The sequence below is a fragment of the Taudactylus pleione genome, unplaced genomic scaffold, assembly GCF_031769625.1.
Source record: "Taudactylus pleione unplaced genomic scaffold, aTauple2 ptg000507l, whole genome shotgun sequence".
NCBI lineage: Eukaryota > Metazoa > Chordata > Amphibia > Anura > Myobatrachidae > Taudactylus > Taudactylus pleione.
The window spans coordinates 2,495,386-2,514,923 of NW_028284909.1; the positions used below are offsets into that span (position 1 = coordinate 2,495,386).

The 19,538-nt window shown below is 45.2% G+C and overlaps 1 protein-coding gene across 7 annotated transcripts in view; it reads right to left on the reverse strand.

Annotated features, from left to right (window-relative positions):
- Positions 1-601: 601 nt before the first annotated feature.
- The window catches only part of MAP3K10 (mitogen-activated protein kinase kinase kinase 10), a 64,228-nt gene continuing 45,291 nt past the window's right edge, over positions 602-19,538 (reverse strand). For all 7 annotated transcript variants that reach the window (XM_088450155.1, XM_088450160.1, XM_088450156.1 and 4 more), the window contains 4 exons: positions 16,642-16,780; positions 14,264-14,376; positions 11,023-11,745; positions 602-1,538 (listed from right to left, as the gene is read on the reverse strand). In XM_088450155.1, coding sequence (XP_088306281.1) covers positions 1,144-1,538; positions 11,023-11,745; positions 14,264-14,376; positions 16,642-16,780 — 1,370 coding nt within the window. In that variant the 3' untranslated portion in view covers positions 602-1,143. The remainder of the gene's footprint in view (positions 1,539-11,022; positions 11,746-14,263; positions 14,377-16,641; positions 16,781-19,538) is intronic.

Consider the following 19,538-nt stretch of genomic DNA (forward strand, 5'->3'; position numbering starts at 1 on the left):
AAATCCCGACAGGTCGGGATCCCGGCACCAGTATCCCGACCACCGGCATCCTGAAGGCAAGTATTGGGGTGTTAGGGGGAGGTTAGGATTAGGTAGTCGGGCTAGGGGGAGGGTTAGGTTTAGGGTGCGGAGAGGGGCAGGTTAGGTTTAGGCACTAGGGGGGGAAGTTAGAGTTAGGCACCAGGGAGGGAGGGTTAGAAAAATACTCATCCGCTGTTTTCTATGGGTGTTGGGATTCTGGCTGTCGGTATTCTGAACAGCGGCATCCCGACAGCCGGGATTTCATACCCAACCCCATTTTTTTTTATACCTGCCCATCTAATTGCAGGGGTTGCATTCCAAGATTATATACTTAATTAATCCGAGATTCATCCCATCTGTCCTGGCTGTCGTGCAGTTGGGGACAAAAGTGTTGTATTTTTTCAAACTCTAAAAACAAATGTCGCATATTATGGCTGAAGCAGTGTGACAATAGTTGTTCTGTAGAGCACGTTGGTTCTTTCTTTGAGGACGCCATATTTAACAACCTGGGCAGTGAACAGAATGAGCAATCACTTTTCTATCTATGTGACACAAGCATATACACTGTGGGGGAGAGTGGTAACATTCTTTATTAATACTTCGGTCACCATTAAGACAACGATGGATGGACAAGTGAGCTGCTGGAAGTCACTACATCCTGCCTATTGCCATGCTACAATGAAACTAATCCAGCGATTCCCAGGGTTCCAGCAGGTTTTTGTTTTGCCCATACCGCCTGCCGAAACAGGACAGGTGGGAAAGGATATCTGTAAACACAGGTGGGTTAGGCAAAGGCTCAGTCATTTTCACAGAAATCAATAACAGATCATTCAATCCTGATCTAGAGAGGGGCTGAAAGTCTGGCCTTGGAGAACGCTGCAATAAGTCTGGGCCTGAGGCCTGCAGTAAAGCATTCATACACCGGAATCTGCTTGCTCTGCTTCAGTGGATCCTAACAATAGGAATAAAGTGGGGTGTCCCCTTTTTTTAATTAATTACAGGAGTCTTTTTTTTTTTGTTTTATACCCGTTGGGTTACAACCACAAAATACATTCATAAGGGCCGCTCCATTCCTTTACGAGGCAGCAGCGGGATAATACTCTGTTTCTGCAGCCTCTTACATTAAGACACGTCCGTACCCAAGTTAAAATAAGGGTCAGTCTTCAGCCGCTCCACTCCCCCACACAAGGGGACAGTGTTGTCCAGTCTCTGCCCCTCCACCTCCATGTCGAGCAGAGTCTCCTCAACTCCCCCGATCTGAATACCCTCTGTGGATCCGCTGGAGCTGGCGTCTGCCCCACTGCTAGGCGGAGATGAACTGCGAGTCCGGGATAGGGAAACAAATTTCCATGGGTCCAGTCGGGGCCGGCTTGAGGATGGGCGAGGGCGAGGAGCGAATTCCAGGGTGGTTGGCCTTTCTACTGCCAAATCCTTGTCCTGGGTTTTACGCCGGGCTGGCGGGGGGAACACAAAGTGGGGGTCTGGAAGGCGAGGGAAAGGAGTGTGTTCTTTAGAACCTGTGGGACCAAAACAGAATTATTTGTCATTACAAAACAGGACAGATCACCAATGTGGAACTCAGGCAAATAGTGTATAAAAATAGATATCAGTCACTAGGTGGCACTGTTTCATTGGTGTTTAGTCTTGTAATATGCAGATCATATAACAACCAAAATTACCAGTCATATATTGCACAGAGGTCCTCCTATTGATAACCAGATGTTGTACACAGAGGCCCCTTTGCCAGCCATTCTTTGTACACAGATGCCCCGCCACCCTGAACTATAATTCTCTCTCTCTCTCTATATATATATATATATATATATATATATTTACTTTTATTTGTTTATCATAAGAACCATCAACAATCTGGTAATTAGGTGAATTTGAACAGTGCCACTCTGGTTACAATGCTGGTAGAGTCATACACTGCACAGAGATTCCGCCTCTGCACTGCTAGCCATATATCGCTGCCAGGCAGCACGTGCATGATGTGGAGGCAACTAGGGCAAGAACAAATGTCTACTATGCTGCCTCCATAGTGATCAATACGTGGAACCATGGACGCCAGTAACACACACCCCTTTCACATCGCAAATTGTGGGTCGCACCCAGGATTTGTACACGGGTCCATCCTGGGTGAGACCTGCCTGAGACCCCTTTCAGACCACCAACCGTCATCACTGCTGAGCCGGCGCTTGGAGACGAGATCATCTCCAATCGCCGGCTCTCCCCATGCAGTGAACGGGACCATAGGTCGCCTCACATTCAACCATGCTCGCTACCTGAGTTTAAATATTTAAACTGGCCCCTTTCACACTGCGCAATAACCCGGGTTGCTGCGCGTTCATGTGCTATAACCCGGGTTATTTGATGGCAGTGTGACGTGGGCCCTCAGACATTAACTGCGGAAAGTCCATCACATTCTGTAGTAATTAGATGATACAGTAAACCTGAATAAGGTCATTAGAGTACTAGTGGAATGAGGTGAGGAACCCCTGATCTGCACCCTAATCCTCTGCATCTCCATACAATCTGGAATATTCTGCAAATTAGGGCAGGAGCTTTATAAAGATGGTTCTATAGAACTACTAAAAAAATCAGAAAAACAAGGGACTTGCCCATAAGTCCGGGATGCCCTTGAAAATATATTCAGCCTGTTCCCATTGTCTTAGGTGAATTTTCTGAGGATGCATTCTACGGTTTCCAAGTATATGAAAGTATACAGTTATTCTGTATAGGCAGGCTTATTTTCTCTGTCTGATAAACATAACTGCTGTATAGATACAATTCTATTTGATGTCCAGAGCACAAACATCAACCTGGGCAGTAGAAGTCTCTGAAGGTTATGTTCCTCTTTACAAAGGCCATTAGACGTTTGTTGGCAATTGTTTTCTATCTAGTGCACTATAGTTATTCTCTGCGATTGTAACCTGGAAATATTCACACTGCACAGCTAGCTCTGAACATTTCAGTACAGCAAGCACTAATATCCCTTGGGTTACTCGGATATGGGCCCCGGCCAAATAAATTGGATTTATAATGAACTCATTCCATTAAGGCGTAAGTGAAATTTCATGGCTCAAATACTTTTTGATACATCATCTTGAAGTCATCTCCCTGTTTGTGTCCTACAATAATCAGAATGAATGTGGACAAGAAAATCACAGCTAGAATTGGTTTGATTGTCTGGGTGGGATAAAGACCATTCTACAAGCTATTTATTAGCATACAAGAGTCTGTGCAATTTTAGGTACAGTATACACTTTTTGTCTGACACTTTGATCGGAATATTTTTTTATCTGGACACATTGAGGACCATAATAATTGTTGACAAGGTCTTGGGAAAGATCAACAGTCCAAACCAGCATGCTCTCTATTAGAATTGAGGACCTAGGGGAGAAACTTTGACCAGTTACTGGGACACCGAGACAGAGAATTGCATGACTTAATTTCTAGCTTTACCTACAGTGACCTGGCTATAACGGCCTCAAGCAGTGTTATTACTGTTCAACAGCTTTAAACAAGTTTTTAAACAATTATTAACCTGCTGTTTTCCTGTAAGGGGAAATAGAATCAAACTCTAAAAACATGTCCCAAAATGTAACAGCCAATTAGGCTATTCTAGATCTCAGTGAGCATGAGTTTCAAGAAGACCTACAAATGCAGACGACCTTGGTAAAGGTGTCCAGCAGGACCCAGTCTTTCAGATTTGCAGCACAAGTGTGTACACGATGCAGCTGGATAGATTGAGCTGTAAGCAGTCCTTTCTGTAGGCGAATAGTTAAGATATTGAAAATACTACAACAAAGCAGTAAACAAAGACTAAAGCTGCCCACACACATAGCGATATTTTACACGATTTGGCCGATTTCGACGAATCGTGATGACAAATTGTGTCAAATATGCCCAAATCATGAGTAAATTGTGAGTCCCCACTCACGATCACGATGCGATGCGCGTCTCCGCAGGTCGCACATCGCATCTTCAGATCTGAATGCTGTAGGGCACATTTGCCAATCTGGGACACAATGCACTGGGAAAAAAAAGTTAAGATGCACGATAGATCTTAAGTCAGATTGGATGCTTTTTACTCCAAATCGTGTGTAGGACTGCCGGGGAGCTGCCGGGGGAGAGTTCAGGGGAAATCATACATGATGTCGGATCGTGAGCGCATCGCTATGTGTGTGGGCACCTTAACTTTAGATGCGGTGTCCACCTAGCAATGCCTGAGCCATCAACACCTCCTTACAGCAACAGATGGCGCTGTGGACTTGGCTCTGACACCTCCACTAAGAAGTCACTAGCAAAGCATGGAGTGGCTCGGGCAAAGGAATATCATGGTATCTACATCAGTATAATAACTGTTATACTGCAATGCAATTCCATTGTCCATCAGAAGTACAAGCTCTTGCCACATTCAGTGGTATTAGTGACAGGATCCCCCTTAAGCTGGGCACACACTACTATACAATATATCGTTCCAATGGGGATCGGAATGATATAGTGTGTGGATCGTATAGCGTGTACACCCAATTCCGCCTCCACGCTGGTCGTTCTTCGTATCGCCCCATCTGCTGTGCAACATGTAACGAAATATCACGCCGTAGTACACCGGATCATGCAGTGTGTACGGTGACAGAAATATATTGTTACATTGCGTCGTTCCGGCACTGGGTACACACATCCTATAGTACACACATCCTACAGTGTGTATCCAGCTTCCCTGTTGTTGATTAGTATTAAGCTTCGTTTGGGACATCACACTATAGAGAGATAAAATAACACTTGAGACATGAGGCAGGATTAGAAACCCCCCCTCATCACACTGTGCACAGTAGCTCGCTGTGGACATCTGAATACACCTTCTCCTCCTCAATTTGTTTAGGTTCCTCCTCTACGTTTCCCAGCATATGAAAGTACAACACCACTGATTCTAAGCAAAAGGACAATTACCTGCAGTCACAAATCCAGGGGGAGAACAACCTTAACGTGATCTTTGGATTTAGGAACAAGGAGCCCAGCTGTAAAACATAGTATAAGATGTGGAGAAACAACTGGGAGGCTGTAAGGGTGGGATGTAGCACATATACTTTGCTCTACATTCCGCCCCCTATCACCCCCTAACGCATGCATACCGGCTTACTGACTTCCAGGTTTATTATCCGGGAGTCCTATTCGTAAACTGCGGGGAGAAGGAGAGGGATTCCTCTTCGGGGACTTGCCGAGGAAAGAACCCCATAGGCTTCGACATCTATAGATGGCGCGTTTTATTGGGCAGAAGCTCTGGAAAGCTACACCTTCTGGAGCTTGCTGCATAGGGGCACATCGCAGCTCCACACAACTCTATGTTGGCAGTCCGCAACGCATATCTCCGAAATCTGCTGCAGACCATTTTAATACATATGAGGAACCATATGTATTGTGGTAATCGTCCAAAAACAGCAGTTTTTTCTGAGGTTTAATTGCAATTTTTTGATTGATACATTCCACCCAAAGATGGTAGATTCCTGATCACCGTTTGGTGAGCGTGACCTAGAGAACCTGAGTCAGTTTCTCAGCGTATTATTGACAAAACTTTTCACCAAATGCACAAAGCACGCATTCCAACATCCATGGTAACACGCAGCACTAGAAAAGCCCATTTATGTTTCCTATAAGAAAAAGTAAAATAAGCAGAAAGCTCTTTGAATAAACTACTCTCAAATCAATGTGCTGCTGCTGCATTCAGCTCTGATTGCAGATGATGTTGATTAACACTATGGTCATTTGCACAGGAGACAACCTCTTTTCCATTTATAGGGCCTGGTTCAGAGTCGCACGCTATACCAATATCCACGCAAAGGGGCACTGGTTTTCTTCTGCGCATGCATCTGAGTCACCTCACACATGCGTCGTCCCGATTTTGTTCATACAGAGTTGCAGATAAAATGTACATGCACGGTAGCAGAAATGTGAGGGGTGTTCCTGGATGGTGACTGGGTGGATAAAAAGACGCACAGAGATGTTGCATCAAATGGAAGCATCAAAGGTGTCGCTAAAATCGGCTGCGTACAAAGACGCTGAACAGCTGACATTGGAGTCCATACTTGGACGGAGAAACTGCACCTAACATAGGGCTGGTGCAAGTTTCCATAGTGTGACTGATGGTGACATGTAAACACGCACCAGATGGTAATGCAGCGTCTATAGACGCAGCAGAGTGGGCACCTCAGTCCTTGCACATATGGACACACGGATATGCACCAGGAAGGGCTTTGTAGTGGCATTTGCATAAAGACGCAGAAACCATTGCGTCATTTACCATACACATAGGGAACGCATGTCTGACTGCGATATTACCACACACATAGGGAATGCATGCCTGACTGCAGCATTACCACACACATAGGGAAGGCATGCCTAACTGCGATATTACCACACACATAGGGAACGCATGCCTGACTGCGGCATTACCACACACATAGGGAACGCATTGCTGACTGCGGCATTACCACACACATAGGGAACGCATGCCTGACTGCGATATTACCACATACATAGGGAACGCATGCCTGACTGCGATATTACCACACACATAGGGAATGCATGTCTGACTGCGATAATACCACACACATAGAGAACGCATGCCTGACTGCGGCATTACCACACAGATAGAGAATGCATTCCTGACTGCGGCATTACCACACACACAGGAAACGCATGCCTGACTGCGGCATTACCACACACACAGGAAATGCATGCCTGACTGCGGCATTACCACACACATAGGGAACGCATGCCTGACTGCGGCATTACCACACAGATAGGGAATGCATGCCTGACTGCGGCATTACAACACACAGGGAACGCATGCCTGACTGCGGTATTACCATACACATAGGGAACGCATGCCTGACTACGGTATTACCACACACATAGAGAACGCATGCCTGACTGCGGTATTACCACACACATAGGGAACGCATGCCTGAGTGCGGCATTACCACACACAGGGAACACATGTCTGACTGCGGTATTACCACACACATAGAGAACGCATTGCTGACTGCGGCATTACCACACACATAGGGAACGCATGCCTGACTGCGATATTACCACACACATAGGGAATGCATGTCTGACTGCGATAATACCACACACACAGGAAACGCATGCCTGACTGCGGCATTACTGTACACATAGGGAACGCATGCCTGACTACGGTATTACCACACACATAGAGAACGCATGCCTCACTGCAGCATTACCACACACAGGGAACGTATGCCTGACTGCGGTATTACCACACATAGGGAACACATGTCTGACTGCGGTATTACCATACACATAGGGAACGCATGCCTGACTACGGTATTACCACACACATAGAGAACGCATGCCTGACTGCAGCATTACCACACACATAGGGAATGCATGCCTGACTGCAGCATTACCACACATAGGGAACGCATGCCTGACTGCGGCATTACCACACACATAGGGAACGCATTGCCTGACTGCGGCATTACCACACACACAGGAAACGCATGCCTGACTGCGGCATTACCACACACACAGGAAACGCATGCCTGACTGCGGCATTACCACACACATAGGGAACGCATGCCTGACTGCGGCATTACCACACAGATAGGGAATGCATGCCTGACTGCGGCATTACCACACACACAGGAAACGCATGCCTGACTGCGGCATTACCACACACACAGGAAACGCATGCCTGACTGCGGCATTACCGTACACATAGGGAACGCATGCCTGACTACGGTATTACCACACACATAGAGAACGCATGCCTGACTGCAGCATTACCACACACAGGGAACGCATGCCTGACTGCGGTATTACCACACATAGAGAACACATGTCTGACTGCGGTATTACCATACACATAGGGAACGCATGCCTGACTACGGTATTACCACACACATAGAGAACGCATGCCTGACTGCAGCATTACCACACACATAGGGAACGCATGCCTGACTGCGGCATTACCACACACAGGGAACGCATGCCTGACTGCATCATTTACCATACACATAGGGAACGCATGCCTGACTGCGTCATTTACCATACACATAGGGAACGCATGTCTGACTGCCGTATTACCACACACAGGGAACGCATGCCTGACTGCGTCATTTACCATACACATAGGGAACGCATGCCTCACTGCGGCATTACCCCACACATAGGGAATGCATGCCTGACTGCGGCATTACCACACACATAGGGAACGCATGCCTGACTGCGGTATTACCATACACATAGGGAACGCATGCCTGACTGCAGCATTACCACACACATGGGGAATGCATGCTTGACTGCGGTATTACCACATACATAGGGAACGCATGCCTGACTGCGGCATTACCACACACAGGGAACGCAAGCCTGACTGCGGTATTATCACACATAGGGAACACATGTCTGTCTGCGACATTACCAGACACATAGGGAACGCAAGCCTGACTGCGGTATTATCACACATAGGGAACACATGTCTGTCTGCGACATTACCAGACACATAGGGAACGCATGCCTGACTACGGTATTACCACACACAGGGAACGCATGCCTGACTACGGTATTACCACACACATAGGGAACACATGTCTGACTACGGTATTACCACACACAGGGAACGCATGCCTGACTACGGTATTGCCACACACATAGGGAACACATGTCTGACTGCGACATTACCACACACATAGGGAACGCATGCCTGACTGCGGTATTACCACACACATAGAGAACGCATGCCTGACTGCAGCATTACCACACACAGGGAATGCATGCCTGACTACGGTATTACCACACACATAGGGAACACTTGTCTGACTACGGTATTACCACACACAGGGAACGCAAGCCTGACTGCGGTATTATCACACATAGGGAACACATGTCTGTCTGCGACATTACCAGACACATAGGGAACGCATGCCTGACTACGGTATTACCACACACAGGGAACGCATGCCTGACTACGGTATTACCACACACATAGGGAACACATGTCTGACTACGGTATTACCACACACATAGGGAACACATGTCTGACTGCGACATTACCACACACATAGGGAACGCATGCCTGACTGCGGTATTACCACACACATAGAGAACGCATGCCTGACTGCAGTATTACCACACACATTTGGAACGCATGCCTGACTGTGGTATTACCACACACATAGGGAACGCATGCCTGACTGCGGCATTACCACACACACAGGGAACGCATGCCTGACTGCGGCATTACCACACACATAGGGAATGCATGCCTGACTGCGGTATTACCACACACATAGGGAACGCATGCCTGACTGCGGTATTACCATACACATAGGGAACGCATGCCTGACTGCAGCATTACCACACAGATAGGGAACGCATGTCTAACTGTGGCATTACCACACACATAGAGAACGCATGTCTGATATGTAGCCTGGACACCACAGTGCATATCTGTTCCACATGATGATTACTGTATATTGCTGTTGGTCCCCTAACGTTTTGTGTACATCATGCAATCAATCTTCCCTTCATCCTGTTTCTTGTCTAGAAAATGGAAAAGATGGAAGCTCACATAGGCGCTGATGCATGTCCGTACTGCAGACGGATCTTGCGATATTTAGCCCTGCACTCTACTCCAGAGCCAGGCTTACACATCTGATTGACGACACTGAGTGGCCATGTAAGGTTGGCTGACTGTGTAACTGTGTGGCACTCTCATGTAGTCTAAGCTTAGCGAGGGTGTGTAAACATAAATATGGGCGTGCTCATAATGCTGTTGGCTATTTAAACAAGGGTAAAGGTAAGGACTGTGCAATCACCTAGATGAGTACAACTCTGCATAAGGACGAATATGCTCATTTAGTTCAGACACACAATTTGGGGGTAATTGTGGCTGACATACGAGCCACTCTGAATCAATCCCCCATAGAGAATATTAATTACTAAATGGCACACAGCAGGCTTACTTGGCCTGTCCCTGTCCTGCCATCCACTATTTTAATACGGCCAAGTGCACTGCATCAATGTCCTCTATAGAGATGAATGATCTCTATGTGAGCTTTGGTCCCTGTTCACCTCATATAAACTTGTACTTTACGTTTTGGCCTGTTACCTGAAGCCGCCAGGAGCTGATTGAACTGCCCTATTCAGAGAAGACAGGATGGTATCAGTCCTGCCATGGTGTGAGCTACCACTGCATACCTGCTCCTGTGAGGTCTTGATTATAGGTTGTCCAAAGGAGGACAGTCGCTTTCAAACAGCATGTGTGTCCATAGCCGTAATAAACGTATAGGAACTATCATAACATAGAATAAAAGTATATAAGGGCCACTGCTGATGAGACGGTATGAAGAATGTCTGCTTAGGTGATCTGAGGGGAAATATATCAAAACTTCGTAAGAGCAGAGAGTGGACAAGTGGAGACGTTGTCAATAGCAACCAATCAGCTCCTAGCTAGTCTTTATCAAGTACATTCTATAAAATGATAGGTAGAAGCGGATTGGTTATTATGGGCAACTTCTCCACTCTTGAGAAGGTTTGATGGAACAGTGTGCGTCTGCTGTCACATAGAGGTCCTTAAAAAGAAAGTGACAGGTAAAGAAAACAGATTAGCTTATTGGCTGCTACTTATATTACGTGTATACAGGCTTATGGGGTCTATTTACTAAGCAGTGTTAGGAGACAGAGTGAAATGAGATAAGGTGCCAGCCAATCAGCACCCAACTGTCATTTTTCAAACACAGCCTGTGAGATGACAGTTAGGAGCTGATTGGCTGGCCCCTTATCACTTTTCACTCTGTCTCCTAACACTGCTTAGTAAATAGACCCTTATATGTTCTATATTCCTCAGGATGCAGTGATACGTACTTTGTCCATGATTTGACACTAATATTTTCATTTAGGTAACTACCATAAATGGCTGTAATGATAATAGCAGAGTAATACAGTTTCCTGACAGAAAACAATACTGACCTGCGTCACAGAGTTGTGGTGGGGCGCTGCCATCTGAGGGGGAGCGCCGGTGGCCCTGTGTCACCTGTCTAATTGCCCCATCAGATGGAGTCCGCCGGTGGCCTCTCGTTGCTGTGGCGTCAGCCCTGGTTGCTGTGACGTGGGTAGGAGTCAGTGATTGCCGGGGGTCCCGCTTGAAGCTTTCCACTTTGTAGTCCACAAGTGGGTTACGACTAGAGACACCCTGCTCCCTACTAGGCTCCTCAACGACCTGCTGCCCACAGGGCACATGATCATAGGTCAGCCTGGCCTCGTCACTATCTGAGTGGATGAGGGACCTGGAGGAATTACAGTCTGAGATGGAAGACAAGGAGATGAGGGTAACGGAACTAGGTGGGATGACGGATTCCTCTTTAGACATGGAGCGGCTGGGAGAATTGGCGCTACGCCTTGGACCCCTTGCTGCCCATTGAAAGATTCCCTTCCTCTTCTCTTCCTGGGGAACAAGTTCTGCCAGGTCACTGCCCAGCGCTACAGCTGCCAATAGGGAAGCGCATCCCAGTAGCACAAGTTCACTTTTCCTTCGTGACTGAGAGCTGCGCTTGGGGCTATCCGAAGATGATGCTGCGGAGAGACTCGAGTCCTCGGTGTAACTCCTGGCATCGGACTGGAGGGGTAGCGTGAGGTAGGACTGTGTGGAATATGGGGACTGGGGAACGGAGCCTTCATTATCCACAAATTCCTCTGGAATGAGAAAAATGACAGTGATGAGGTTTTCTAGCCATACTATAATAACCAATACTCGTTTTGGGAGACCATGCTTTAAACCTGAAGCCGTATCAGTCTAAATCACAGGTTCTCAAAATCGGTCCTCAGGACCCCAAACAGTGCATGTTTTCCAGGTCTCCTGACAAAATCACAGGTGATATAATTATCTCCACCTGTGGAGCTTTTAAAATGTGTCAGTGAGTAATGACTAGACCTGTTCACCTGTTGGGTGACCTGCAAAACGTGAACGTGAACTGTGTGGTGTCCTGAGGGTTTGAGAACCACTGGTATAAATAATCAAATTGGCAGTCTAAATTGCTAAGTGTGCTGACGCCTTTAGTCAGTGTATTTTCAGACTATGTACTATGTAATATTATCAGAGCAATGTCCTCCTTCCTCCTACCCTTCCTTGCACAGCTATGAATCCTGATAACTCATTATCTGGCTCTAAGGTGCTCTGGTTTCCCCAAGAAAAGTTACGTTTTGCCAGTTAATACTTATTTTCCCTTAGGCGACCGTCAAGTCATGGAAGTGCCATATGGGTTTCTTCTTTCAAAATGACTGCTAAACACTCTTTCCAGGACTGCTAAACACTCTTAAGGTTACAATAATAACAATGAGTCAAAAGGAACCAAATATGGAATGTGCCCTATAGATCTCCCCACTATACCCAAAAGAAGTTCTCCTTCACCAAATATTATCACCATACTTATATGTCACCATATGGGTCTGCAGCACCTTAAAAAGTGCAAAAGATAAGGGTGCCTACACATTACGATGCAATGTCGTCAGTGATTTCCATTGAGCTTTCCCCGGCACTCCAGGACACGATATGGTGCATAAAACTGTACAATCTGCCCAACGATCTAACGATACATCGTGCGTTAACGATTTGCAAATCGGTAGACCGCGCACAATCGTTTGCTAACCAAACACCTCACGACCATCTTGAAGATTTCAGCCCAAATTTAAATAATGGGCTGTACAATGAGACACAGATGCATGCACAGTTTGTGAGTCAGGTCAAGCTTAACCACAACTATGCGTATGGGTCCGATGTTACCAATGTTTTTGTTGACTTGCATATGTAATGGGATGTGGGCAGCTTTATAAGCTGGTGGGCATCTTGAAAAAACAACCAGCCCGGGACTTTTGAGAGCCAGTCCTGGAAAGGGTTCCCCTGGCTGTGGCATTACCCCCCCTCCGCTAGAAAAAGTCTGATGCTGGTTATGAAAAATTCATGGGACCTCTACTCATTTTGTCCCCTGTATTTCCAAAACCAGCACTGGCTCACAGAGCCCAGTGCTGGTTGTGCTAAATACAGGTGACCCCTACGTGTTTTGTCCCCTGTATTTTGACCACCAGGACTGGCTCTCAAAAGTCCGAGGCTGGTTGTGCAATTTTATATTTTTTTACATAGATGCATTGCTCACTGATCTATGCATGCGTCAAGTGACGTCAGCATCATTCGGATCGGAATGACATATCGTTAGTGCCTAAACACTGAACGATATGCCGCGAATTGTATACGAGACTGCCAGATCTTACTGAATGTAGGTATGATCTGAAGATATGGCAAACGACCCGCGGATATGCGCATCGGTGTCGTTAGTGTACTCTTGGCCTGATTCAGAGCCAGACGCTATTTGCGCTCGCTCGTTCTGAAAAAAGGGGCCGGATATTTAAATAGAGCGCTCGCTCTTTGCGGTCTGTTGACGCCTCTATGTCTGAACAAGCGAACGAAACATGCTCTCGCTATTTTTTAAAAAACGTCCCCTGGCCGCTCGCATCATACGTCATCTCCGCTATTTATTAGATTAATCGAGTACATCGAAAGGCATCTGAACTGCTCGCAGTGCTTGTGGTAGCATTTTCCTACCGCAATCATGCGAGCAGTTCAGGCTAAAAGACAACCAAGTGACGTGGTCGATGACGCTGCTTTGTTAATTATGCACACCCTTAAAACGCCCATTTTGACCGTTTGGCACGCCTGCGTTCGGATCTCCACTCCCCGTTTTCAAGCACCTTCCCCTGTTACCACCCACAAACGCTTCATTCTGTCACTCAAATTAGCAGGCATTCGCTATTTTGCGAGCACACAATTTCCGACCGCAATGACTGGTTGCGCATGCGTATTACAACCCATACGCATGCGCAGTTGTGCGAACATCGCTCGGAGCAAACGAGCGGCCGCTTACGAGCGGCTCTGAATCAGGCCCTCTGTAAGATTTGCGCGATTTGTCGTTCCGATGCGTCAATATAGCTATATAAAAACTGCTGCAAATGCAGTCCTAATACCCACAAAAGCAGCACAAGCTAAACCCAAAGGTTCTGTGCCGTTGTTGCCAGCGGGGAGGAGAAGATGTTATGTGAGGGAGGGAAAAGTACAGTATACAGAGGACGGGCAGACAGACTGGGTGACACAGACAAGAGAGACAGTGAGCCAGGAGAAAAGACTGGTGGGTTAGCATTAGATATTTATACAGTATCTTACCCATTTCGGTCAGACTGGCAAAGCCCACGCTGATAGGTGTGTGCTTGGGAGACTTGCCGAGATTGGGGGCACTGCTGGACCACTGCTTGCTGCCTTCTCCAAGTGACTTCAGCCTGTCAGCAGGCATGTAAGGTTTACATGTGCTTACCACAGAAATTACTCACAGGAAAGTAAAAACCAAGCATCCCCATCTTGTGAGAGACCTGTGCTTATCCCATGTATGTATAATGCAATTAATGCTGTTTATTCAATGTTATTCACTAGAGGTTTCTCCCTGCATCTTCTACTTTTTTTTAATAAAATAATTAATTTTTTCTAACTTTATTAGTAAGCATCCACCCCCACTCATTATTCTCAAAAAGCAAAATGTCTTTACTAAATAATGCACAGAGTTAATATCTGCAGGGACGCCAAAACAAAATGGATTTTAAAGTGAGAGAGAAAGGGTCAGACAACCATAAAGACACAAAACAGAATCGGCTACTCAGAGCAACTGAACTAAATATTCCTCTACAGTAGACCAAGCACAGATACAATGTTGTATTGGCATATATTAACAGTATGTGTTGGCCCAATATAGCTAATGGAAGTCAGCAGAGGAACAGAAGAACCTGGAGGAGTTGCTCCAGAGAATTATTATGTGTGTGAGTTATATAAAACTACCCATCTTCATCAACAGCAAAAGCAACTCCCACAAACTATAAATAGTTACTATTCAATATGTTAAAAAGAGGGGACTAAATAAAAACACCAAAGAGTAAAGGTGCATACACACACAACGATTTTTTGAATGATTATCGATAACGATATCGTTTATCGTTCAAAAAATCGTTCACTTTCTGAGTTAAAACGATGAACGATTATCGTTCATGCGCGTTCACGTTTGTAGTTTGTAGTTCAGTCAGACTGACCATCTCAACGATTTTCATTAAGGGAATATGCAAAAATCGTTTGTAGTTCAAAAAAATCATTCATTACACTTTAAAAAATCTGACAGATAATCTGACAGATAATCGTTCATAAAATCGTTGGTAACAAACTCGTGTGTGTATGCAGCTTTAAGGTGCGTACACACTGGGCGATTAAAGTGGACGACTGAACGATAACGATAACGTTCAGTCATTCACTTTATCGCTGCATACACACACAACGATTTTGTTACCAACAATTATATGAACGATTTTCTGTCAGATTATCTGTCACATTTTTTAAAGTGTAATGAACGATTTTTTTGAACTACAAACAATTATTGCATATTCCCTTAATGAAAATCGTTGAGTTGGCCAGTCTGATTGAACTACAAACTTGAACGTGCATGAACGATAATCGTTCATCGTTTTAATGGAGCATACACACGGTCAGATTTCTCAGATGTGTCAGATGAACGATTTGAACGATCTGAACGATTTGATGAACGATTTGACCAACGATTTGAACGATTTGAACGATTTGAACTATGAACGATTTTTGACTGCATTAAAATGACTGAAATCGTCCAAAACTGACTGCAAACACATCAGATGTCAGATATCGTTATCTGACCATCGGGAACGCGCATCGTTCATCGTTAAGACATGTCAGATTTTCCTTCAGATATGAACGATTTTTTAAATCGTTATCGTTTAGATCTGAAGAAAAAAACTGACCGTGTGTTTGCACCATAACTCAGAAAGTGAACGATTTTTTCAACGATTGAACGATATCGTTATCGATAATCATTAAAAAAATCGTTGTGTGTGTATGCATCTTTAAGGTGCATACACACACAACGATTTTGTTAACAACGATTTTCTGAACGATTTTATGAACGATTTTCTGTCAGATTATCTGTCACATTTTTTAAAGTGTAATGAACGATTTTTTTGAACTACAAATGACTTTTGCATATTCCCTTAATGAAAATCGTTGAGTTGGTCAGTCTGACTGAACTAAACTACAAACGTGAACGCACATGAACGATAATAGTTCATCGTTTTAACTGAAGTGAACGATTTTTTCAACGATTGAAGGATAAACGATATAGTTAACGATAATTGTTAAAAAAACCGTTGTGTGTGTATGCAGCTTTAGAGTTTAAACATTTCTCTCATCATAAAATAGAATATATCTGAAAGGAAAATTTGCCACCGCTTGGCACAAATTCCAATCAGAGGTTAAACTGTTAATAGTGAAACAGTGCCCCCAATATGAAACAAATAAGGTTTAGCTCTGGACACAGTAGTTCATTGTCTGTCCAGTGAAAGCAGATGCAGCATACAGGTAGTCGGACCTTTCTAGCCTACTTTTTACACACTATGCACAGTCCCTATGGGACTGCTGTAATGTAAGTGTCTGGTGGACTTGGCAGACGCCAGTATAGGGTAAAACGGCCCAGTCACCTCTCCTCTCCTCCGGCTCTCTCTTTTGGCTGCGTTGAACTAGGGCCCCATGTTCTTCCTTTCTTCTTTGTTGAGGTCACCTCTTCTTTCTTCAGCACTGAGCTGCGTCCCCAGGTCTTACTTCCATCCACAGGGGTGACTGAGATGTAATACACACATATTTACATTTATAGGACACCTGATGTCTCATTGCTGGCAGCAGGCATCAACGTGGCTTGCATATGGTTTTATTTATAGGTACAAATCACCATGGGTCCTGGTTAGGATTAACGCCTCACAGCACTGAGGTCGTTGGTTTGATTCCCACTACGGCCCTAACTGTGTGGAGTTTATATGTTCTTCCCGTGAATGCGTGGGTTTCCTCTGGGTACCATGGTTTCCTCCCACAATCCAAAAATATACTGGTAGGTTAATTGGCTCCCGACAAACAAATGAACCTTAGTGTGTAAGTGTGTGTACATGTGGTAAGGAATATAGGCCCTCATTCAGAGCCGCTCGTTAGCGGCAGTACGCTCGTTCCGAGCGATGTTCGCACATCTGCGCATGCGTACGGTTTTTAGTACGCATGCGCGAACCAGTCAGTGCGGCCGAAAATCGTTTGTATGCTATATAGCGAGTGCCTGCTATTTTGAGTGACAGAATGAGGCGTATGTGGGTGGTAACAGGGGAAGGTGCTTGAAAACGGGGGAGTGGAATTCGAACGCAGGCGTACTTAAAGGTCAAAACGGGCGTTTTAAGGGAGTGCATAATTAATCCAGCAGCGTCATTGACCACGTCACTTGGTTTTTTTAAACTCAGAACTGCTCGCAAAATAGCGGTTGAAAAAACCAACCACAAGAATAGCGAGCAGTTCATACGCTGTACGATGTACTCGATTAATCTAATAAATAGCGGACATGACGTATGGTGCGAGCGGCCAGGGGGCGTTTTTATCAAATAAACGAGCGTATGTTTTGCTCGCTCGTTCAGACTTAGAGGTGTGAACAGACTGCAATGTGCGAACGGATCATTTGAATAGCCACCCCTTGTTTTTGAACGAACGACCGCAAATAGCGAACGGCTCTGAATGAGGGCCATAGAGCGTAAGCTTCACTGGGGCAGGGACTGATGTCAATGGCCAAATATTCTCTGTAAAGTGCTGTGAAATATGTGTGCGTATATAAATAACTCGTAGTTATAGTATATAATAAAATAAATAACCCTTATTAAACACCTGTCACAGTGTGCGACTCCTGCACAACATCTTATAAACACACAGTAATGAGTAAAGATTAGTTACTACAGTTCATATATTATATGTAACAACATCAGTGTTAGTTGGGATACTGTACATTACTATGTGCTTGAACAACTAAATGCAGCGAAGCAAGACAGGTCTTTTCATTGGATAATGCTATAAACCGCACTAACCTTCACACACAACTGGATTCTCATCCTTCATAGAATCTATAGGCAAACACTGCACTAATCACCCATATCAACTTAAACATACATAACTTCAAGTACTTTGGGATACGTCTATTCTTAGAATATGTAGTTACCTCACCGACTGATTGTCCTCATCTAATTATACAAACACATTTTTCCTCTGGCGGTACTTATACTGTAGTTCAATTTTAAAGTTTAACAGAGCTGCTCCATCCTCTTGTAAACCTGGTCCTGTCCCTGCCATACCCAGCTGGCTAAAAGTGTCCATCTGCTGAATAGGTCGGTAGGCGGGAGCGTGTTCTGCCTGGATCAATGCTGGCCTGTGCGGTCTCACCCCCAGAGGCTGGAGACACGCAGCTGACGCTACAGCAATGCAGGACCCCCGGGAGAGGCGTTCAGCATGACATATTGCATTGCCCCTCAGTGTACATAACCTGGACCAGTTTTGAAAATGTCCCTAATCATAATCACTGGTACCTGAGAGCAATAAAACAAAAGAGCAATCATCTTACATTAAGGCCTGTATTCAATTGTCGGCAAAAAGTCACTGACTTTTCGCATGCCGGAGTTTTCGCCGTCATCGCCAGTTTTGCCTCCGGAAAAGTATCACGCTCGTCACCGCGATTCGCCCTATTCAATTGCAAAGGACACAAGAACGCGTCCCGGCGAAACGGATATCGGTGAAAAGTAGTGTCAGATTTGGGGAAATCAGCCTGACACCCCCCAAAAGATGCACTGACATGGGGGATCACTATGGATACCCCCGAATAGCCCTGCTGAAGGTATTTGGGGTGCTTTATTGCTTTCAATTGGTGCTATTTAGTGTCTTTGTACAAGTGGTGAAGAATAGCATTTAGCAGGTTTTTTTTTTTAAATAAGTAGTCCCAGCATATTTGGGGTACATGAAAATGGGTATAAGCATGGTTAAAAATCGCTAAAGTGCATTTTTTTAAAAAATTTAAAAAACAAAAAAACAACTTGGGCATACTTGGGGGACCCCCTGGAGTCTATTACGCTAGTTTTTAAGTTTGTCCCCCAACTTTGTTTTTTTTTTCGCCCCCAATATGAAAGTACTTTTTTGGGGTGATCTAAAGTATTTTTGTAACTTTTTTTTGACGCAGTTTACCTTTGGGGGGCTGTCCCAAGGCTGCAGGGGTGTTCCTGCAACTTTGCACCCCAAACCCCCAAAACTGCACTTTGGTCCGCCTCCTTAAGAGGCAAATCTTGTCTGCTGGTTACAATGCGCAGACTTTTCGCACTGGCAGAAACTCTTTGCAATTGAATATGGTGAAAAGTTCTCGTCTGGCGAAATGACGTCACCGGCGAGAACTTTTCGCTGATCTCGGCTTTTTGCCGGCAATTGAATAGTATGGAAAGGCATTCTGTAACCACTCACAAACTGACAGGTAAGTTCCTATGGCTTTTCTGAAATATATAATAGACCTAATAGTCTGTACACCTAGGTGAAG